Source organism: Leucoraja erinacea, chromosome 10, assembly GCF_028641065.1.
Source record: "Leucoraja erinacea ecotype New England chromosome 10, Leri_hhj_1, whole genome shotgun sequence".
Lineage (NCBI taxonomy): Eukaryota > Metazoa > Chordata > Chondrichthyes > Rajiformes > Rajidae > Leucoraja > Leucoraja erinaceus.
In genome coordinates this window covers 37,696,006-37,720,668 of record NC_073386.1, presented here as the reverse complement: position 1 = coordinate 37,720,668, position 24,663 = coordinate 37,696,006, and the positions used below count along the sequence as shown (strand labels likewise).

At 42.2% G+C, this 24,663-nt stretch overlaps 1 protein-coding gene across 1 annotated transcript in view; it reads left to right on the top strand.

Annotated features, from left to right (window-relative positions):
• LOC129701031 (pappalysin-2-like) overlaps nucleotides 1-24,663 on the top strand; it is a 261,112-nt gene that overhangs the window by 36,270 nt on the left and 200,179 nt on the right. Inside the window, exon 2 of the mRNA XM_055641962.1 lies at nucleotides 6,489-7,551. Within this exon, the coding sequence (XP_055497937.1) occupies nucleotides 6,489-7,551 (1,063 nt within the window). The remainder of the gene's footprint in view (nucleotides 1-6,488; nucleotides 7,552-24,663) is intronic.

The window sequence follows — 24,663 nt, the reverse complement described above, 5'->3', positions numbered from 1 at the left end:
CATATCCATCCAGTAATATTTTTAGAGAATATGGAAGATTGACAAGAGGTCCCCAAAGGTAAGTGAGGCACAGCAGAGAGGCCTGCAGTCAACGAGGCTGATATAAGGGGAAGGTTTCTGATTTAACTAGGCTATAATGTTGACACGGCAATGTATTATGCAATATAATTAGTAGCATTGCACCCAAGAGATGGCTAGCAATGATTGTAGCTGGCCTCCCTTCCTCCCCCTCAATATGCCCAGGTTTGCCAACGGTCAAAGACTTTGCATACGTCTCGAAGTGGCCGGCACGTTCAGTACTCTGTGTTCGCATGGGAGTTTGAAATTTCCGGATACACAGTGTGGTTGGGTGTCAAATTGCCCGTACCTCCCAAAGTGTTTAAGGCTAATTAATGTCATAAATGGTGCAGTAACAGGGAGCAGCCATAACGTACTTGAGCAGAAGGTTGTTGGCTGATGTACAGAGTGGGATTTGAACTCTCTGCCTTCTGACTGAGGCAAGAGTTCTGCCAATCCAACCGCAACACAAACTGTCTGCCACACTTTCTAGGTCATAATAGCTTCTGCGTTTTGCGTTACAAAAAGCTTCCTGAGTTGCAAAGTTCTTGGGGATGTCCTGTGCTTCTGCAGAAACACATTATTTTTTATTGTTTCATTTTCTGACAAAACAAACGTATTTGGACAGTGGAAGTGAGATTGATTACCTTCTGAGAGACTTGAACCAATTACTGTAATGGAAGAATTATGGTTTGAGGTAGAGGCAGTTGGATGTGATACCGAGAAAAGTGCAGGGTAGTTGATAGTCGATAAATGTGCATTTCATATTAAATGCTACAGTTATAAATAAGATGAATGCAGGTATTGGGTTAAGCCTACCATTAGTCAAGAATAACTTATGGGGTTCACTGAAGATAGAAGGCAGGTTGGACACAAATTGTTGGAGCAACCCAGCAGGTCAGGCAGATGATGGTTTATCCCGAAGATAGACACAAAGTGCTTGAGTAACTCAGCGGGTCAGACAGTGTCCCTGGAGAACATGGATAGTGGCATCTTGGGTCAAGACCCTTCTTCAGACTGATTGCAGTGGTGTGAAACGAAGTGAGGAAAAATAGCAGGACAAATGTGGGCTGGCAACACATGAACTCTGGCAAGGAGGTTCCCTGATAGGCCAGGCCGCTTGTCGTGACAACCTTCTTGCCCTGTTCTTTTTCTCCAGATACGCTGCCAGACCCACTGAGTTACTCTATCTTTTGAGTCTATCTAAAGAAAAGCATGTACTGATAGCATTGTATTTTCCATGTATATTTTACAACTAAAGTTAATTTATGACATTTTTACAAGTATTTGAAAACAAAATCAAAATGGAGTTGAAACATTTAACTTTACGCAGTTAGTGTTTCAGGTGTATTGAATAAAATGTTTTGGCTTTTGTAATTTAACTGTGTCCCCTTCCCCCACTTTCCTCCTAAGTTGACCCATCTCACCCAGTATAAAAACCCAGGGGCATTTGTTGCTGCGGGAACCAGATTTGCATGAAGCATTTGGTTGGGGCACAATTTGAAAGAGAGTTGAATCAATATGTACAATATTGTGAGTGGGAGTTGAGGACTGAAAATACAGATGAATAATGCTAACTTATTTTCAAGAGAGGAATGGGAAGAGATCTCTTATTTTGGATAGAAGTCTCTGTGACTCTGCAATATTAAACAGGGAGCTTGAAAATGTTCAATTAGCTCTATCTTCCATTTCACTGTAAAATACATTAGGACCACCAATCTAACCCCATTGAACTCTCATCGTCTCTCTTCCTCTCTTCCACTGCAGAGCACACTGAATGCTCATCACACCTCAGTGCACTAAGTGCTGTCTGCTTGCATCAATCCTCTCCTTTTTTTCAGTGTGAAGCAAACTAAAGCCCTCATTATAGCCACCTTGCTACACATGATTTAACCTATTTAATCATAAATATTCACTGCCTTTCATCATGCACTCAGGTGCCTCCCAAGAAGCTTTCAAGGATGCGGAACTAATGTGTAAATGGGGCAAACTGAGAAGAAAGTCAAGCTAAAATATTGCCATGTGCACATTATTGTCACTGGGGTTTTCCCTGATTCATCATTATATTTAATATCTATTGATTACTGAGCACTTTACCATTAATGGAGTGCTCAGTAATCAATATGAATTAAATAATAGGTGAATTTGTGAAGAAAGGAAGAGAGTTAACGTTTTAGGTCCATTGAATATTTATAACTCACATTTATTATTTCTGAAGGTATCTCCTGCTTAAAGGCAAATCTTCCATAAATTCACCCCACACCCCCAACATTACCAATAAAAAAAACAAGATTTGAAATAAAAATGTTAAAAAGGTTAAAGGTGGTAGGTGTATGGAATGAGCTGCCAGGCGAAATAGCTGAGGCAAGTGCTTTAACAACATTTAAAATATATTTGGACATGAACGTGGATAGGAAGGTTTTAGAGGGATATTGGCTAAATGCAGGCAGGTGGTACTAGTGTAGATGGAGCTTCTTGGTCGGCATGAGCAAGTTAGGCTGATGGGTCTGTTTCCATGCTGTATGACTATTTAAGGCTCTATAAGGTGGAAATATTCAGCAGAATGGGCGACATCTGTGGAAAGAGAAACAGCGTTGATCTTTCAGTTTGAAGATGCTTTATCATAACTGGGAATGACAGAATAGAAGCTTGTTTAGCCACAGGGAAGGTGGTGTTTTGGATTGGGTAAAACTGGGCTGACCATGGGGATAAATTTAAGGCGGCACAATGGTAGAGTTGATGCCTTACAGTGCTAGAGACCCGGGTTCAATCCTGACTTTGGGTACAATCTGCAGAGATTGTACATTCTCCTTGTAACCACATGGGTTTTCACCGGGTGCTCTGGTTTTCTCCCACATTCCAAAGACATGCAGGTTTGTAAATTTAATTGGCTTCCGTAAATTTCCCCTTGTGTGTAGTATATAGAACTAATATTTGAATGATTGTATTGTAATTAATTTATTAGCCAAGTATGTAGACATATAAGGAATTTGATTGACGGTCAGTGTGGACTCGTTGAGCTGAAGTGCCTGTATCCACGCTGTATCTCCAAACTAAATTAAACTAAACTAAACTGTAAACGACATCAATGACTCTGTGGTTGAAAAAATACTGCAGATGCTGGAAATCTGAAACAAAAATAGAAAACACTGGACGCAATGGCAGGTTAGCTTATCTGTGTAAAGAGAAATGATTTCAGATGATGCTGCCTTATCTGATGTGTGTTTCCAAGATTTTCTGTTTTTATTCCTGATGTTGTAGAATTTATGATTATAACTGTTCACTGGATGAGTGCTTGGTATAGTTTGTATCTGTAGACACAAGGAACTTCAGATGCAGGAACTATGAGCAAAACACAGTGTTGGAGTAACTCAGTGGATCAGCCAATCAATAAAATTATGAGAGTTTGAGATGAAGTAGACAGTCAGAACCATTTTCCCAGGATAGAATTATCAAATACTAGAGGGGCTAGGTTTAAGGTGAGAGGGGCAAAGTTAAAAGGAGATAAGCGGAGTAGGTTTTTAACATTACCGGGTATGGTGATGGAGGCAGGTATGATAGTGCTATGTAAAAGACTTTTGGAAAGGCGTATGAATATGCAGAAAATGGAGGGATATGGATTATGGGCAGGCAGATAAGAGTTGGTCTTTGCAGTACTGTTCTATGTTCTATATCCTATGTGAAAGGAATAGATAGATGCCATTTTGGGTTGGGACTCCTCTTCCATTTGTATCTGGACCAGCTTTAGGCTGGTATTAAGGGAAATAAGTAGTTTGGTAAAACTTTAGATTTGCACAGCAGGACACATCACCGCTAGTTGGCGTGTGATTATGTATATTGTAATAATATTGGTGAGCACTGTAAGTAAGGTCAATAAAAACTTATGTTGCCTCATCTCAAGCCAATTGAAAACACATTTTTTGGTCTGGCTCCTGCCCTGCTATTGGTTTCCAGACACTAATGTCGGCATAGATTGTAGTAAGATTTCACTGAATCTGTTTTGTAAACACACAGGAGGCTTTACTTGGGAACACTTTGTTATGTTTGCATAATTAACTGCAAAGGTCCAAATCTTGAGTTGTTTATACTAAAGGCCTAGAACTGCCAACTTCAGTTGTACCTTCAGGGAATAACTTGTTAAATGTGCATTCCTGTGGAGAATTGCCATTCAAAGTCAGATTTATTTATGACTCACATTTATTACTTCTGTGGGTATTTCCTGCTTAAAGGGAAACTCTGGTTAAATGTCAAACTCTGGTTAAATGTCACGTTATTCCATTTATAATGTATCTGTACACTGTGTATGGCTCGATTGTAATCGTGTATTGTCTTTCCACTGACTGGTTAGCATGCAACAAAAGCTTTTCACTGTACTTTGGTGCATATGACAATAAACTAAACTGAAAATCAAACTCAAATCGAGGAAAACTCCACTATTTATACAAAACAAATAAAGGGGAGAAGCATGCGGTGCAGGGAGGTTCGGTGTGGGGGAGATGGGAATATCTGTTCTGGGTAATCGGAGATGCTGATATCTCTCAAGTAGCTTTGGGGACTATAAGATCTACCCTTATGTCAGCACACAAAGCAACAAAAAACTGCATTTATATAGTGCCAGTCGCATCCTCTTATCGTCTGAAACTGGTTCAAAATGCAATTTCTCAAAATGAAAGGCCCACAAAAGGAGAAACAAGAAACTGTAAATGCAGGAGTGGAGTTAAACATAAATTGATTCAGGAACTCAGCTTGTCACTCTGAAGAAAAGTCCTGACCTGAAACGTCATCTATCCATGTTCTCCAATGTTCAGATCTGCCTGATCTGCTGAGTTACTCCAACACTTTGTATCATTTTTTTGTAAACCAGCATCTGCAGTTCATTGTTTCTACAAATTGCATCAGGAACTCAGCGAGTCAGGCAGCATGTGTGGAGGGGAAATGGACAGATGATATTTCATCTGGAATGTGATAATGTATTACTGACATTGGGGTTGCCCTGCCTGCTTTTCAAATTCCATCTAGATGTCAACAACTCCCAAGACATGGCACTGCCTTGCGTGGGAACAGCTCCATCCAAAACCGCAATACATTGACAAGTTGTGGATGCAGCCCAGCCTCACTGAGCTCATTTCTACAATCCTTGATTCTATCCTATCCCCCCCCCCCCCCCTTGACCAATCCCTTCCCAACTACATGCAGGATGCCAGTCTGAAGAAGGGTCCCAACCTGAAATGTCACCCATTCTTTTTCTCCAGCGATGCGGTCAGACCCACTGAGTTACCGCAGCACTTTGTGTCGTCTACCAGTGGCAATTTACAGTCTCCAATTAATCTACCAACCCAAACATCTCGGAGATTCTTGAGGAAACTCATGTGATCACTGGGAGAATGTACAAATCACACGTGGATAACCCCCCGGGTCAGGATTGAACCTGGTCTCTGGAGCTGTGAGGCATGCAACATGTAAGAATAGGGTAACAAAACTAATTGAATAATGTTCTCACCTTTAATAAATTATCTAACTCCGCTTTGAAAGATATTCAGTGAATCTTCCTTCAACTTCCCAACCAGAAAATACATTCCAGACCAGGACACCTCGTTGAGTTTCTTCAAGGGAGTGTGATGCAATAGTTGAGAAGAGAGGCTATTTTTTTTTTTTGTTGAACTACCAGAGCAGCTTGTTGTAATTGGAGGAGTGAGATGGGTTAGAGGAATTTAGGGCTGATAAATATTACTGAGAATGGGAGCACGAGACCATGGAAAGATTTGCAAAAATCAAAAGGATCCGTTAGCAATTGAACAGCCAGAAACTGTGGAGAAATATGAAATGGAAACAAAGTGTTGGTAATTCTCAGCAGGTTAGGCAGCATCTGTGGTGAGAGAAATGAAACAATGTATTGGGTCAAAGTGTTTACCATTGCTCTTTTTTTAATGACTTCAGAAGCACCTTGTAGAAGCAGCAGGTGGCGCAGTGGTAGAGTTGGTGCCTTACAGCACCAGAGAGCTGGGTTCGATCCTGACTACATGTGCTATCTATGCAAAATTTGTATGTTCTCCCTGTGACTGCATGGGTTTTCCCCAAGTGGTCTGGTTTCCTCCCACACTCCAAAGATGTACAGGTTTGTAGGTTAATTGGCTTCGGTAAAAATTGTAAATTGTCCTTAGTGTGTAGGATAGTGCGAGTGTACGGAGCGATCACTGGTCGGCACTGACTCGATGGGCCGAAGGGCCTGTTCCGCACTGTATCTCTAAACCAAACTAAAGTATTAGCTGTATGGTACATAGGCCATGCTAAGGTCACGAGAAGCACAAATTAAATGCATTCCTACTTCCCATACTCTACAGACGTGAAGACCTGCTATATTTTGCTGTAGTACTAATTCAGTGCAAAATGTGCGAGTGCGAAGTGATTTCTCTTTCTGCCTTTACTTGCAGGACTTTTTGATAATTGCTCCTACTCACTCGGTGAGAAAGGCTGGATGGTCGGCATTCAATCATTGGAAAATTCTGGAAGGAAGGATCCGCGTTTTTTCTTCACTCTCCGCACGGACAGAGCCCGGAAAGCCAGCACAGTCTTTGCCCATCACAACTACCAGCCCAACACTTGGACCTACCTGGCCGTGTCTTATGATGGCCATCAGATGCTCCTCTACATCAATGGAGCCAGGGTTGGTGCCAGCACTGGACAGTTGGGGGATCTGCACAACATCTTTATGAGCTCATGTCGGACATTGCTGATTGGCGGGGACAGATCGAGGGAGGGACACAGTTTCCGTGGTTACTTGGCCAGCTTTAGCCTGTGGAAGACTGCAAAGTCTCAGGCTGAATTAGTGAAAAGGTATCGCCAAAGAACACAGAGAGGAGATGCTTCCTTGGTGTTGGTGGCGGATTTCTCCAGGATGGAAGAACAATGGATACCAGATAAGGACTGTCATTATCCCACCCGCGACATTGTACTTCTTCCAGAGCCTGTGCTGGCATCACCCTTGATTCCTCCACTATGCGGGCTAACGGTTTGTGACAATATTGATGTAATTAAGAACTACAACAATTATTGGCCGCTGAGGGGCGAGAAGCTGATGTGCTACAGGGTGATCAACGTTTACGATGACAAACGACAAAATCCCACTGTCACAAAGCAGCAGATTGAGCTCCAACACCAGGTGTTGAACAGGGCCTTCAGCAGGTATAACATAACGTGGGATCTCACCGTCACCGAGATCCTCAACTCCACCATTCGGAACCGGATCATCCTGGTCAACTGTGAGAAGAGCAAAATTGGGAACGACCACTGTGACCCCGAGTGTGACCACCCCCTGACTGGCTATGACGGTGGGGACTGCCGCTACCTGGGGAGGTGCTACGTCTGGAAGAGGCGGGATGAAGTCTGCAACATGGAATGCAACAACTTCCTGGATAATTTTGATGACGGCGATTGCTGCAATCCCATGTTCACGGATGTGCGGAAAACCTGTTTTGACCCCGACTCTCCAGAAAGGTAGGAATCAGTTTATTTACATTGGCGTTGTTTGGGAAAATCCCTACTCCAGAGGCTGGTGAAGAGCAGATCACTGGAGGTAGTCAAAGAGGGGACAGATACGTTTTTGGAGGGCAATGAGGAACTGGCGCAGAGGAGTGGTGTCCAGCTTGGAACAATCATGACTATATTGAATGGTGGGATGGCCTGAGAGGCCTGTAGGTGATTGACCCTGGCAAATGCCTTGCCATCCTTGCAGATGATCAAAACAGTTTCCAGGTGCCTACTATTCTTATTTTTTTTTGTGATCTTCTAGATTGAAAAGTATGAAAGTATCAGGGGGATAAATCTATTTTGTTGTTGCCCTCCCATCGGCTACCTCCTACTCCCTGTGGAAGAGTCTACACTTCCTACATTGCCCACATCAGTCACCCCAGAGCCCATAGAACCAGAATGACAGCAAACCATCCTCGATCCTCAGGGACTATCTAAGAAGAAACAGATGGTAGAAGTTGATGGGAACACATCTGTGCAATTCACAGCTACAATATTGTGAGAATAATGCCGTGATTATGATATTCGTGCGGCTTATTGGTTTAATAAGCAGTTGCTTCTTTGAGAGAAGTACAGACAGTATTGAAGTCTAAATCTTGGTTTACACAGTGAACCAGAACTGTAAACTGGGATGTTCTCAAACTGTGAGGAAATATCAGACAACCATGGTCTTTGCCTAATCACAGACATCCTTTTTATTCTCTCCACTCTTAACCCTCACTGCAATTTAAAATTATATTCTCACTTTTCTCGTCCCGATGAAAGGTCATGGATATGAAACAATAGTTCTGTTTCTCTCTCCATGGACACTGCCTGACTCATTGAATATTTCTCACACTTTCCAAATTTTGTTAATTGTATGGAGAAGAATAAATATATATAATTTTAAAATCCTTCTTTTGTTATTCATCTTCTGTCCTGTTCTTCATGTAAATCAGGACGCCTTATTCAAAGATAGACACAAAATGCTGGAGTAACTCAGCGGGTCAGGCAGCATCTCTGGAGAAAAAGAATAGGTGACTTTTCAGGTCAAGACCCTTCTTCGGACTGAGAGGCTCCTTAATCAAACCTTTTATTAGCTGATTTTACATGTCAGTGAGAAAATGTGTTAATGTTTGGTCAACGTGGTTTGCAAACCAACTCAACTACACAAAAAAGACACAAAGTGTTGGAGTAACACAATGGGACAGATAGCATTTCTAGAGAACATGGATAGATGCCCTTTTGAGTTGGGACCCTTCTCCAGACTGCCTGAGTTACTCTTGCACACTGTCCTTTTTTTTGTAAACCAGCACCTGTGGTTCCTTGTTTCAACTGCACAAAATGTCAGTTTTCAAATACATTCTAATGAGGTTTGAAGAATACAATCCATAAATCATATATGTTACAATAATATGACAATGTATCCATTGATCATTTTAAGACATCCTTTGCCTTATTAAATTGAAGGCCACAGCCTGTAGCTAATGCCTGGGCTTAGATTTTGAACTACTACCCAAATTAGTGGCAGTTTGGGTAGAGGGAAGGTTTCAGCTGTCTGAGCAGGTGCAGAGGGCCCAGTTAATTGGTGACACTGAAGCCCCTCCAAAGCCAGTCTCCCCCAGAAGTAACTTGGGTGTGGTCATTAAATTACTTGAATAAAGAACCAGAGGACAAAGTTTGCCACTTTTATTCAGGTAACTTTTATGCATTTATGTTTTTTACGGTCAAAAAGAAGAGAGGCTGTTTGTGTGTAAGAAAAACATTTGAACAAGTACATGGATAAAAAAGATTTGGAGAGATATGGGCCAAACATGGGCAGGTGGAACTAGCTTATCGGGACATCTTGGCTGGCACGGGTAAATTGGGCCGAAGGGCCTGTTTCTATGCTGTATAACTCAATGACAATGAAAGGACATTTAAAGTTCATTTAGGTTAATAATTGTCACAAGTACTGAGGTACAATGTAATGCTTTGTTTTGCATGCTACCCAAACAGATTAGAGGTACTATTCATATATACAATCAAGTCTTAACTCGAGCACAATGGGTAGAACAAAGGGGAGGATACAGAGTGCAGAATATAGTTCTCAACATTGTAGTATTTCAAATGCAGGAAATGGTAGGAAATCTATTGTATCTAGTGGAACAAACTATCTCTTTATCTATTATAGAGAATTTACATTATTTTATTTTAAACTGAGCTAATTTTGGACATGAGTAGTAATATGGATTCAGAATTTTCTAGAATCAATGAATGGACATTGATAGATATAAGTGAGATTACACTTTCACTTCGTGGGATAAGGACAAAACATTCATGCTAGAAAACTTTGTAATAAAGGTAATAAGAGAATAAATAGGCAATAGTGTTTTATTTATCACATATGCAACTGCGCGGTGAAATTCATTTTGCATGTATAACACATGTGGACACTGCCATTTTTGGCGCCATTATTCAAAGTTCAAAGACCGATCGCCCTACGCACGCGATGTACTGGAGCAGTTCTGATGAACCCACGCCCTTCCCCTCTCCCCGCCCGGTCATCTTTGTGTCCCAGGGACGCCTCCTGCAGCATACCTGAAGGTGCTGGTGGCATTATCCCGGAAACAGGTCATTCGGCCCACCATATCTGCGACAATTAGCGATCCCCCATACACTTGTTCTATCCTACACACTAGGGACAATTTTACAAAAGCCAATTAACTGCACTTCTTTGGAATGTGGGAGGCAATCGGATAACCGGGGAAAACCCATGTAGTCAGGGAGAATGTACAAACTCGGTACAGACAGCACCCATAGTCAGGAACGAACCTGGGTCTCTGGTGCAGTAAGACAGCAACTCTACCACTGAGCCACTTTGCTGCCCCTTATTAAAAAAGCAAATGTTCTGATTGGGAAAATCACCCGCCCAACAACAGCAATGAACAAATGAGGGAAATACATTGTCATTTTATCTTGTTCATCAGCTCCACATCTTGTCAAACTATAAAGAGATAACATATAACTATTTGCATTGTTTTTGCCGTTACCTTGGAGACTTAGAATTTTGTTAATTATATTAAAGAACCCTCTGCGGAATTCCCCTCTGATTTCCTCCCATATCCCAAACTCATGCTGGTTGGGAAGTTAATTAAATACCGTAAAATTAAAGAAAAAAATAATGATTGATAATGAGAGGGCAGTGAAGATAATGCTTGAAGATAATACGTTGTATTAATAGTTAGAAGGAAGATGTGGTGGACAAAATGGGTGGAATTTCATATATATATATATAATCTTATTTATATAGCACATTTTCAGCCAACTTGCATTGATCCCAAAGTGCTTCACATAATTACATTACATTACACACAGGCAAAGGTGGGTGAAGTGTCTTGCCCCAAGGACACAACGACCGTATGCACTCCAAGCGGGATTCGAACCGGCTACCTTCCGGTCGCCAGCCGAACACTTGGCCCATTGTGCCATCTGTCGTCCATAATCCATAATGGATAGTTAAGAATGGCTTAAAAACACGCCTACATTCTGGGCTGTCATTCAGCGGAGTTGATCTGTAGACTGTTTACAGAGATTACTCGGAGGGTGGTTAGTACATGGAAAAAGCAACCATAGGAGTAGTTCACACACGTACAATCACAATATTTAAGACATTTAGACTGGTTAATGGCTAGGAAAGGTTTAGAGGGATATGGGCAAAACACAGGCAGGTGGGACTAGAGTAGATGTGGCATCTTGGTCGGCATTGGCAAGTTGGGCCAAAGGGCCTGTTTCCGTGTTCTGACTATGACTGTTAATTGGGCTTGATGGGGATGCAGGAAGTAAAATGATGCTTGCACGTTGGTTGATATGGATGAAGTGGCTAAAGTGCTGTTTCCATGCTCTATGACATATTAACCTTTGAGGAGCAATGGGTAATTTAAATAGCTTTGAAATGTTTGTAGAGCAAATGGTTTTCTGCTGTATAACAAAATAGACAAAAAAAGCCCAATTAGGCTGGGAATAGGTAGGGCTTTGTTTTAATATCTCTCAGAGGTCCACGAGGTGTAATTCTTATTGCTTGCATAACTGTGGCTGGAAAATAATTTGATGAAATCTTGGCATTCGGAAGGATTTTGAAGGCAGAGAGCCAGCTGCCCTTATTTACTGTCTGTGATTGAGTCACGAGAGCTGACCATGGTGCTCAGGCTTTCATTCACTGTGCTTATAGCCAGTCAAAACAAAGCGTGATGTCAGTCTGAGCATGTGGAAAACTGAAGCTGTTGTTTGATATGACCATCTTTTTATCTGTCTAAGTAAGAATAGGGAAATTATTTGCTGGCTGCTGACATTAATGCCAATATCATAAATGCCTGATCTTGGCGTTCAGTTATGAATTAAAACCACTTGGTCTTTAACTCCTCAGCATTGTAATAATGAAGGGAGAGAACGTGAATTGATGATGATATTTTATTTTCACGTACCTATGAATCTAGGCACAGTGAAATTCTTTGTCTTTCATACAATCCAGTAAAATCATACTATAGATAAGCATAATCATAGATGTACAAAAGTGCAACAATTGTAATGTAATAGTAGACTTTACCAAGACAGTATACAAGGAGTGACCATATTTCAAAGTTCAAGAGTGCAGTCTAATCTTGGCCTGTTGGCCTGGAGGCACCTAGCCTCACCTCTGTCCACTGCAATCTTAAACGGACCTCTGTCCAGCGCCCACTGCCGTCGCAGTCCTTCGCATTGGTTCCTGATCTTCAGTGTCGTGCAGGAGACGATCCTCAGATGACTCCTGGTGGGTTCCCTGTTACGTGGCGGATGGGCCAGGCCTGCTGTGGATGCATGGCCACGGCACGCCGGGAGCTTCTGACACCCAGCATGGCTCACTGTGATCGTGAACATGTTATGTTTTAAACATGGTGCAAACAAGTCTGAAGAAGGGTCCCGACCAGAAAGGTCACCAATCTGTGTTCTCCATGGATGCTGCTTAACCTGCTGAGTTACTTTAACATTTACTTCTTTTTTTTAATCATATACAAAGCTGTGTAGGCATTTATTCACCAGTCTACCAGGAAATCTGTTCCATTCTTTATTTCCCTTGAAAGGAAAAACAATAGAGACATTTTCTTTGAGAGTGTGAAAATAGCCTTGGGTCATCCTGAACATGAATAATGGTAAATGAAGTGGAGTAGGCAGTATCGTGGGATATGTGCGGCTGCAAATTGGTAGATATCAAAGTTTGTAGGAAAAACACTGTGATAATGATTGGGCACAATTTTTATTTTGACATTAATTTGAGAAAATATTGACTAGAATTCATTAATTGGAGAAACAGATGAGCAGGGTCTAGGGTTTTCTTTATTTTCTAGATGTTCAAATTCTAACAAATTGTAAGTCAGGAAAGCATACAGGAAGTGAGGCATCAGTCATAGAGGGAAAGGTTTTGTTTATTGTCACGTGTACCGAGGTACAATTAAATAATGTTGTTGCATACTCTCTAGTCTGTGGATAGACAATACAATTACAATCGAGCCATCCACAGTGTACAAAAAAAATTGAATTAGGGAATAACATCTAGTGTAAGATAAAGTCCAGTAAAGTCCGTTTAAAGATGGTCTACGTGTCCCCAATAAGGTGGCTAGAAGCGCACGGCTGCGCTCTCGTTGTTGATAGAATGGTTCAGTTGCTTGATAACAGCTGGGAAGAAATTGTCCCTGAATCTGGTGGTGTGCGTTTTCACATTTCTGTACCTCTTGCCTGATGAGTGCGGGGAGAAGAGAGAGTGACCGGGAGTGAGACTCATCCTTGATTAAGTGAAAGGAAAGTTCAGACACTTAGACTTTGTGAACATATTGAATTAGGACGACAACCACTGTTCATGGTTTGGCTGAATGGACAGTTCCAAGCTGCAGTTTTTCTGTGGAGTACAACCCTATGAGACCCAGTTTAGTTCCAATACGGTAGTGAGAGGAACTTGGTTGGGTTGTGATACAACTATTGTAGTGTGTGACCAACATGTGGGTATTTGTAATGCCAGTGGTATCTCAGTTTATGGTGCCCATTCCTGTATTTTATATTTATAGGTATTTGACAAATCTTCTTCTTGCGTATGGCATGCACAATCTAAAGTTGTAGGACAACTTGTTCTATTTGATTGTGCCCGCCGGTTTGATTGCATTCATCGAAACAGGGCGGACCACGTGAAGGTTGCAATCTCCCACCCCACAAATCTTCCTTGGACTGCTTAAGCCCATAAAACCTAGGAGCAGGATTCGGTAATTCAGCTCTCCCCCCCTCGATACCCCCCGTAACACCTCCTCCCTTGACACGCCCGCCCCTCTCCCCTGACACTCCCACCGCCCCCAACACTCCATGGAATGTGCCCCTCCTCCGCTAATATCTGTAACACTCCCCTCCATCAAAACTTCCAGTAACATCACCACCCGTAACACTCCCACTCTCCAGAATGTTCTCTCTCTCTCTCTCTCTCTCTCGCTCCCCAAAACACTCCCTGGAGTGCCACCCCAAAATCTCCCTGGAATGCCCTTGGTAACACTCCCCAAAATGGCCCTCTCTCTCTGACCCAACACTTCTCGGAATTCTCCCTCCCCACCCCATCCCCTGCACTGCCCGCAACACCCCTAACATTCCCTATGATGTGCCCCATCCAACAGTCCCCAGAGAACCCCTCCCCTAACATTCATTGGAACGTCCCACTTCCCCACACCCACCAGAATAACCCCCTCCCCCCCACCCCCCTCCCCCAGCCATTCCTGGATTCCCTCACACTCTGTACGCCCCTGATTGCTCCCCCTACATTTTTCATGAAATGTGTACCCCAAATCTCCCTGGGTCAGATCCTCACTTGTCTAAACACGCTGCCTCTCTCTCCAACTTTTACGTTGTTGTTTTCCTGTTTTGAGTTATGAATCGCCTTCTCTATCCATACTGTGCATCAAATTGAGCCTGCCATAACTTGTGTGAAGGATTTTGGGTAATTTGAGTCCAATCTGGGTGATTTATAAACGTAAGTTGTTGCTGTCATCTGTGGGAAATAGTTTTTGCCAGGGATTGTCTCAGTCAGTACCTCATGAGTGGCTGTTCTCCACACACCAGGCTGAAGTGAATGCGTCAGACAGAGGATTACTCTTGGCATTCCGAGCCAAGCTCAGCTGGGTTGTTCTCTTCATTGCTCGAGGTGCCTTGCGGTCGTCGCTGGTCAGTGATTAGAAGCAGAAACCTTGTCTTCTTTTCACCAGCTCTGAGCCTCCCAATTGTTTCCTTGGCTGAGTCACCGTGACTGGGGAGTTTCCTCATTGGTATGGCTCAGTTTCAAGACTCGAGTCAAGAGTGTTTAATTGTATATGTACCGAAACAGAACAATGAAATTCTTACTTGCAGCAGCACAGTGGGATTTCCAAACACAGTGCTCAATAAATACTGCAATAAACAAACAGGAAAAAAAGTTCAACAAATTAAAAAAATAACGCAGTGCAAAACAAAATAAATGCCCGAAGTCCCTCGTGTAACCAAGACAGTTCGTAGTTTGAATTTCTGTTGGTGTTTGTAATGTTCAATAACCCGATGATTGTTCGGGAGAAGCTATCCCTGAACCTGGAGCATTTGACACCATCTGGCCCAATTATCCACATATCCATATGTCATTTACATCCAATTGACTGTTGTCTTGGATAGCCGAATAAATTGTAGATTTTCTATATCTTTTTCTATATTTGTCGTAGCATCTCTGTCACTGGGTACTAATAAATTGGCAAATGTTGAGGACAATGCACTGTCCCAAAAGGAAATATTATAAAATCACTGCGTGACTGTTAATAGAGAATTTAGAGCAGCTGCTCAAAAGCTTGACTGATAACCGGCTTACGGTAACAAAAACACAAAGTATTAGAAAATTGACAACGTCCTAAAGATTTCTATACATTTATCAAGCTCCATTGTAGTGGAATAAAGCATTAGTGCAGATGTGCTGCAACTATGTCCATTAACACCAGGTCAGTTAATTTTGCGAAGAGTGCTTGTAATATAGATTGTTCAGAGGGGAATTGATTATTACAGGTTAACCATTAATGGGAAACAAATCATCCTTAAAATGGAATGCCATGTTTCTTTCAAGCTACTTGGGATGAACTTTGGAGGCAATCGGCATCCAATCTGTAGGGCAGCACACATTCCTGAGTCTGGGATGTGCTACCTATTCAGCTTGGCTGTTTTCATCTCGACATGTCAAAGTTATTTAACTTCTCTTTCTCTCTCTTTTGCCAAATTAAAATGACTGGAAATCTTGACTGATGTACAGTACCTGATGAGTGGCAGCACATAGTCCATGAGGTAGTGAATGACAGGCATTTCTCTAACCTTGAGGATGTTTATTCATATGCATGACAGCACACATGGAGAATTGTGCTCAGTATGCACTTAGTTATGCCAACATGCACACTCAAAAATCTCATCACTACATTGAAGTATCATCCTTCCACTGGAATATGTGTGGAAAGCCTGGAATTTCATCAGGACCAGTGCCAATTTTAGCTTGAAGAAATAAAGAACTGCAGATGCTGGTTTACAAAAAAAGGACACAAAGTGCTGGAATAACGCACCAGGTCAGGCAGCATCTCCGGCACTGTAAGGCAGCAGCTCTACTGTTGCCACTGTGCTGCCCCTGTGATGTCTTGGGTCTGAACGGTTGAGTCTGAAGAAGGGTCCTGACCCAAACATCACAGGGGCAGCACAGTGGCAACAGAAGAGCTGCTGCCTTACAGTGCCAGAGACCCGGGTTCGATTCTGTCTATTTTTTTTTAACATTTCAAAATATACATTATTTGAGAAATAAATATATCCAAAACATGATCCTTACAAGACTCCATCTAACATTCTCGGAGGCTATACATACATTCAATACTGTTTACACAAATTACACACATCTATTACCCACCCTTGCCACTCATGTGGCCTACTGCCGTGGGATCCCTTCCCTTATTTTTGAGGGGCGTCTCCACCCCATTCTGCCCCTCATGTCCAGCAGCGGTCCACCCCCACCGAGTCTTGGCGTTGGCTGGACCAAATGTCAGTGCGTCCCTCAGCACGTGCTCCTGCAGTCTGCAGCGAGCCAGTCGGCAACACTCCCCGATGGACATCTCGTTCCACTGGGAGGTCAACAAAGCTCGGGCAGACCAAAGAGCGTCTTTTACCGAGTTGATGACCTTCCAGCAGCACTCGATGTCAGTCTCTGAATGTGTCCCTGGGAACAATCCGTAAATCACAGAGTCCTCTGTGACAGTTGTTCAAATCATGACAGGGACCCTGGCAAATGTCTCCAGACTATCTTTGCAAATCCACACTGCAAAGAGGTGGGCAAACGTCTTCTCTCCATATAGCAATGTTACAAAATTTGAGATTTAAAAAATCAAGTCTGCAATTTATCCCATCGGATAAAGCATAAAAAGAAGTTTAATTTGACATCTAATTCACTTTCATATCTTCAGTACTAAAAAAGTACTCAAAAAGTTATGGCCATTTTCATACTCGGAAATTAGCATCTTGTTCCCTATTGCTTTTCTATTGACTTAGCACAAAAGCTGTGATCGAGGACAGTCATAACTTTCTTAAAAATTAAGAGAACTGAATGCAATTTTCAGTTATTATAGTTTGAAGCATTCTGAAACAAATATAAAACATCTTACTTGGATGACCTGAAATTAAAGCATATAATTAGGTACTTACCTAATAGTAGCTAATTACAAAATTCACCGTGGTGACGGAAATAGTAATAAACACCCAGACTGCCTTGAAAATTCAAAAATGTGATATTCTAAAGATCAGAACTTTAATATTATTTGTATTATATGCTGTAAGTCCGTAACGGATTGGAAAATAAATTACAATTTCTAGCAATAGACCAAGTCTTAATGGAGAAGATCAGTTGCTAGCTGGTACATTGGCATATCATAATCAGTAGCATCATCATACTCCTCAGATTGTAACCAATAAGCACCTCTGTACACCTTGTTTTACCTCAACTTTTCCATTTTGGCATTGTAAACGACAAGTTTTTGCTCTTCAAACCATGCATGACATGCCTTTCTGCCCACTACTTTCCCATTAAGAATGTCCTGTAGAAGTGTAGATCCTCACATTTGGAGTGGTCCAAATTCGGATAATCTTTGCAAATGCTGTCTAAATCAGTCTCTTTTGCTGGGCATTTGGGTTGACAATTTTGCATTTCTTCTCAGAGACATCTGTTTAAAATGTAAAGGGAAAATAAACACTGAACAGCATTAACAGCAAGTTATTCTTTGCAGTTTTAGAAAAAAGGTAGAAATGATAAAGTTAAACGTTAAAACAAATAGTAAATACCCAACAAAAAATTCATATTCATCAGTTTCATCAAATCAATTAAATGCATCTAATCAATCAAATTAATCTAAATTCAATTACTAGATCTAAACATCTACCCATTTCTTAAGAAAAGGATAATGTTTTTTAATAGCGTAAGTATCCAAATAACAAACTAATTCCATTCACACAAGAATTCACAATATGACATGATTTAAAAATTTCACTGTCATGAATTTATATGCCAGATGGAAGGAATTTAATGTTTAATTCCCATAAATTAATCTAGAAACATCCATTCTCAATATAATCAAAATTATTATTTTTTGCACAATACATGTGGCTAAAACTGTTGTGGATATTTAGTATAAAAATGTTGACTATGGAAAGACAATAACACAAACTATAGATGATTTAGATGCTCTTATGACATGATTGTCCAAAAAAATGAGGATTTAAATCATCTTGCGAGTGGGTGTTTCTGGAATGTGATCGATTGGAACGTTGCCGTTGCCGTGAATTTAAACGCCATATCCGCAGGCAAGGACACTGCCGGTTTGTATGCGGCCCAAATAACATTTTCCTGTCGTAAAATTAGAGTAAAGCCACCCCAAGAGGCAAGATTATATGTGAAATATACGACTTATCTTTTGTTTTGGCCTGATATTACGATCCTTCACGTTGTAGGCGTTGAGGGCGTTCAAAGTCGCTTTTTACTTTAATCAAACTATTAAATTGTCCAGCGATTTTTGTAAATAAGAAAAACCGGGAATGGAAGTCCGATCGATTTCTCTTAATCGACTAGCACCCCGAGGAAATCCTTCTCCGACAAGCGATACAAACCTGCATTTTAATCCCGCCCCCCCCCAAAGACGCCAAAGACGCGCGCATCGCCAGTGGCAGAACTGCAGAGCCGCTGAAGGTAGGTTTTGTAACATCGCTACTCCATAGCAGCTGTCCTGTGGGCAGCGTAGGCTGGTAATGAGGATCCAACGATGCAGAATGATCTGACTCGGAGGCTACCCCTCGCCACCAGTCACGTTCCATGCTGACCACTGCCCGATGGACGTGGTCAAAAGTGTTGGTCCAGAAGAACCTTTTTACGAATGACAGATGGTGCGGCAATGTCCAGCCGACTGGCACATTGTGTGGCATCTGCACCAGGCCCATCCTTTGCAACACCGGGGACAGGTAGAACCTCAGCAGGTAGTGACACTTGGTGCCCACGTGCCTTGGCTCTATGCATGGAGTTCAGGCACGTGCCATGAGTAATTACTCAAGGTAGGCAGTCAGTCGGCTTTTTAAAAAAAACACTTAAACAACACTTTGACAGCCGCTTCCCACATACATGCGCAGTACACAGTCCAGGCTGCAAAGGCAGAATTTCAGCTGCCTTCAGCTCTGCTTGAAATAGATGGCTTGAAGCAGCGCCGCTGCACACATTTTCCCGTATTACATGTACTGCGCATGAAAGGCACGGAGAATTATGCTTGCTTAAGAGATCGATCTCTTAGGTAGGCATAATTCTCCCGTGCCTTTACTATTTATATTTAATATTTTATATTTAATTATAATTATATTTAATAATTTTAGTCAGGGTACGCAGTGCCTACCTTGCCTACCCTCCCAGGCACGTGCCTGATGGAGTTTGTACGTTCTCCAGTTTCCTCCTACAATCCAAAGACATACCAGTGGTCCGTGGTATGTCTCATAGATTTAGTGTACGTGGCGTTTGCTGGACTCAGTGGGCCGAAGGGCTTGTTTCTGCACTGTATCTCTAAAGTAAAGTAAGTCACCTATTCATATTCTCCAGAGATGCTGCCTGACCTGCTGATTGACTCTAGCACTTTGTGTCCAGTTTTAGCTTCCTCCTCCTTAAGCAAGTCAGCAGGGAGATTAATACTAAAGGGTCTATTGGTCTTTGTATTGACCTGATAAAGGTGGATTTTGCATCAATAGGTTATTTAAATCCTCCTAAGTAGGACATCTGAACTGATCATCTGAAATATGTGATTGGAGTTGATCTGAAATGTGTGGATAATAGTAAATCAGTTTATTAGTTTAGATAGCTGCTTAGAGGGAAGAGGTATGTTCTCGTCTTAAAATGCACACGCAGCTTTTTCCAATATATAGATGCACACACTAACCTGTTGCATTCAACCCCGAATGGAGCCTGCTCTCAGTGGTAAGTGATTTACTTTGGAGGATGAAGTCATGCAAACAGACATAAATAGTTTAAAAAAAAAAAATTCTAAATCAATTCATCTTTTGCCAAGTACAACTGTGCTACAACCAAAACATATGAGCAATAAACTGGGGATTTAAATGTCCCTGTGCTACTTTCACTTGACAGCATTCCAAATACAGAAGCAATTAACTATGCTGCGGATTGGAAAGAGGCAGGAGAAGCTTGGTGTTTGCACAGGTGACGAAATATTTCATTTGACGATGCATATTTTTGTTGCTAATTCTGTCGGCTAGTCACAGGTTTCTGGCTGTGTGAATTAAGTTTAAAAAGGGACAGGAATTGTACTCTGATATGCCGGCAATTTAACTCCAAAAGAATGCCAATGCACAAATCTTATCCATTTCCTCGTTGCGAGACAGACTAAGGACACTGGGGCTAATATCTCAATGCTCAGCTTAAGTGCAACTGCAGTTTCAATGTCCTGTTAACTTCTACATTTTAAAGCCCTCGGATATCTTTTGTGCTTCTGACAACTCTTCCTGCAATCCAAGGGTCATCAGAGGCTGATTTCAACATTCTCTTGTCACCAACAGCAAAGGAGAGCAACTGGAAGAACTCTGTAAGTCAGGCAGCATCTGTGAATGTAAATGGGAAAGTTGATGTTTCAGATCGATACACTTCATCCAAATTAACATTTTCCCTCTACAGGTTCTGCCTGACTCGCTGAGTTCCTCCAGCTGCTCCCCTTTTTCTTTTGCTGCAGATGGAGCATCTGTAGTCACTTGTACATCCATTCTCTCATCACTATTGTCTGCTATAGCTTTCTCTGTTTGCATCCATTTTTCTTCAGAAGGTGCCAGGCTGTGAGACTTTTGTCCTTAACTGTGGGTCTCTCCATGACTGATGGTTATTTTCCGCTCAACCATTGTAAGTTTGTCTAATGGATATCCTTAGATCAACACGAGGAAGTCTGTGGCAGTTCAATACTTTGTGGCCTACTTTCACCATTCAATGTACACAAGGTTTTATTTTACTTTTAGGCGGTTGACAACACCAATATTTAAATTCTCTGCGGTCTTTTGCCATATTTCCTTCCAGGAATATATTCTTTTGAGCCAGTGCCTCTCACTTTTTGTGTAGTGGAATTTCCGCTAGCATTACCTGGAATCTGCATGAGTGCCCACATGTGGCGTCACAAGCAGATAGGGTGGTCTGGAAGGCTTTCCGCACCTTGTTCTTCATCAGTCAGAGCATTGAGTATAGAAGTTGGAAGGTCATGTTACAGCTTACAAGACATTGGTGAGGGCATGTTTGAAGAAATGTTTTCAGTTTTGGCCACCCTGTGCTAGGAAAGATGTTGTTAAGCTGGAAAGGGTACAGAAAAGATTTATAAAGATGTTGCTGGGACTCAAGGGCCTGAACTAAGGAGAGTGGTTGAGCAGGCTAGGGTTTTATTCCTTGGAGCGCAGGCAGGGTTGGGGTGATCCTATAGAGGTGTACAAGATCATGAGGGGAATAGATAGGGTAAATGCACAGTCTTGTACCCAGAGTGGGGGAATAAAGAACCTGAGGATATAGGATTAAGGTGAGGGTTATGAGTAGTCCTGAGCTACAATCTACCTCATTGGAGACTCTTGGATCTTTGATTGGACTTTACTAGACTTTATCTTGCACACTGAACATTATTCACGTTATTCCCTGTATCGATTGGCTCAGTTGTAATCATGTTTTGTCTTTCTGTGGACTGGTTAGCATGCAACAAAAGCTTGTCATTGTTCCTTGGTACACGTGATAATGAACTCAATTTAAACTAAACTCAAATGCAGGCAGGTGGGACCAGTGTACATGGGACACATTAGTTGGCATGGGCAGGTTGGGCTGAAGGGTCTGTTTTCACGCTGTATGACTCTTTATGCCCTTCAGCCTGTTGGTGGGTTGTTCAGCACTTGTTTTTGCCCCACTCTGATATTTCCCCTTGTCCAGGTAACAGCCCCATCCTGCAGCAAGCACAGCTTGGCAATCGGGAGTGTGATCCTTGGCTGAGCTCCCCCTTTGTGGGCATGGGGCACTGAAAGCATTTGTCAGAGCCCTTTCATCAATATGTTGCAATCTCAGCCACAGGATCTTCCACGTTTCTGTGGCTCAGAATTGAACCAGCATTTCCGAAAAACACCTCATTATCCTGTTCTGTGGTACTTATGACAAATCAAATACATTTTTTAATAATATTTATTACTTATTTTGAACTTGGCTTGTGCACTGGCTTGTGGACTTTTTTTTCTCTTGCTTGGTTTGACATACCAAAGTGCAACACCTCACATTTGCCATGCTAACTGCTTATAGTTCATTGTGATTTCCTGACAATTTGAATTGGCCTTTTGAAATACTTTTCAAAGGGTCAACATACACCTCTCACAAAACTAGAGAAAAAGAGGGTGAAGATCTTCTCAGCTCCTGCTACTCCCCTGTGCATGTGCCTAATTGGTTTAATTTAGATTAGAGGTACAGCGTGGAAACAGGCTCTACAGCCCACGGAGTCCATGCCGCCCAGCGATCCCCACATGTCTACACTATCCTATGCACATACGAGGGACAATTTACATTTATCTTTGCCAATTAACCTACAAACCTATACGTCTTTGGAGTGTGGGCAGAACCTGGAGCACCTTGAGAAAACCCATGCGATCATGAGAACATACAAACTCTGTACAGACAGCACCCATAGTCGGGATCGAACCCGGGTCTCTGCGCTGAAAGCGCTGTAAGGCAGCATCTTGACGGCTGCTCCACTGTGCCGTTCTGTTAGTGGTATCAGTGTAGGCTAATTGGTTGAGCTCTGAGCTTGGCTCTGTTGTTCAAAGTATTGAATGGTTGGGGACATCTGAAAGTTCTCTGGGACTTTCAGTAGAATGGGAGCCCAATAAAATATGAAACAGACTATCTATGTTACTTTAGTTTATGAGTATAGTTTATTATTGTCATATGTACCAAGGTACAGTGAAAAGTTTTTGTTGCGTGCTCTCTAGTCAGCAAAAAGATTATACATGATTACAATCAAACTGTCACAGATTACAGAAGATAGAACTAAGGTGCTGAAGTAACTCAGTGCGTCAGTCAGAATCACTGGAGAAAAAAGATGGGTGACTTTGTCTGTCGGGACTCTTCTGCAGTCTGAAAGTAGAAGAGAATCTGCACGTCTTTGGAGTGTGGGAGGAAACCGGGGCATCCAGCGAAAAGCCGTGGAATCACAGGAAGAATGTACAAACTCTGTACAGACAACACCCACATGATGAAACCTGAGTCTCTGGCACTTTAAGGCAGCAACTCTACAGCTGCGTCGCTGTGCTGCCCCATTGTGCTGCACCTGCTTGGCACAGTTTGTCCTGGTTTTCCCGCAGTCATAGAGCTATACTGCTACGGCCCACCTTGTCTATGCCGACCAAGTAGGCATTTCTGGGCTGGTTCCGTTTGCCTACATTTGGCCCAAATCTCCCAAAGCCTTCTAAGGAAGTAGAGGCATTGGTGTGTGGGCTAGGTTCAGAGAGCTTTGATATAGGTTATTAGAAGAAAGGTTTAAAGACTCTCCTAGTGGAGTGTAGCCAACTCAAACATGTCGTAAGGTTGAAAACTATCCCACTTCTTGTCCAACAAGGAGTATGGGATGTTCGAAAACCAGAGGAGATGGGTTTAAGGTGAGGGGGGGGAGATTTAATAGGAACCTGAAGGGTAGCTTTTTTACATAAAGGGTGGTGGCTGTATGGAACGGGGTAGTAGAGGCAGGTACTATCGCAATATTTAAAAACTTTTTATTCATACATCGATACGACATGTTTAGAGGGATATGGGCCAAATGCAGGCATGGTGGTCAGTGTGGGCTAGTTGGGCGGATGGAACTTTTCCCACGCTGTATGACTCTATGACATAGAAACATAGAAATTAGGTGCAGGAGTAGGCCATTCGGCCCTTCGAGCCTGCACCGCCATTCAATATGATCATGGTTGATCATCCAACTCAGTATCCCGTACCTGCCTTCTCTCCATACCCTCCGATCCCCTTAGCCACAAGGGCCACATCTAATTCCCTCTTAAATATAGCCAATGAACTGGCCTCAACTACCCTCCGTGGCAGAGAGTTCCAGAGATTCACCACTCTCTGTGTGAAAAAAGTTCTTCTCATCTCGGTTTTAAAGGATTTCCCCCTTATCCTTAAGCTGTGACCCCTTGTCCTGGACTTCCCCAACATCGGGAACAATCTTCCTGCATCTATCCTGTCCAACCCCTTAAGAATTTTGTAAGTTTCTATAAGATCCCCGCTCAATCTCCTAAATTCTAGAGAGTATAAACCAAGTCTATCCAGTCTTTCTTCATAAGACAGTCCTGCCATCCCAGGAATCAGTCTGGTGAACCTTCTCTGAACTCCCTCTATGGCAAGAATGTCCTTCCTCAGATTTGGAGACCAAAACTGTACGCAATACTCCAGGTGTGGTCTCACCAAGACCCTGTACAACTGCAGTAGAACCTCCCTGCTCCTATACTCAAATCGTTTTGCTATGAAAGCTAACATAC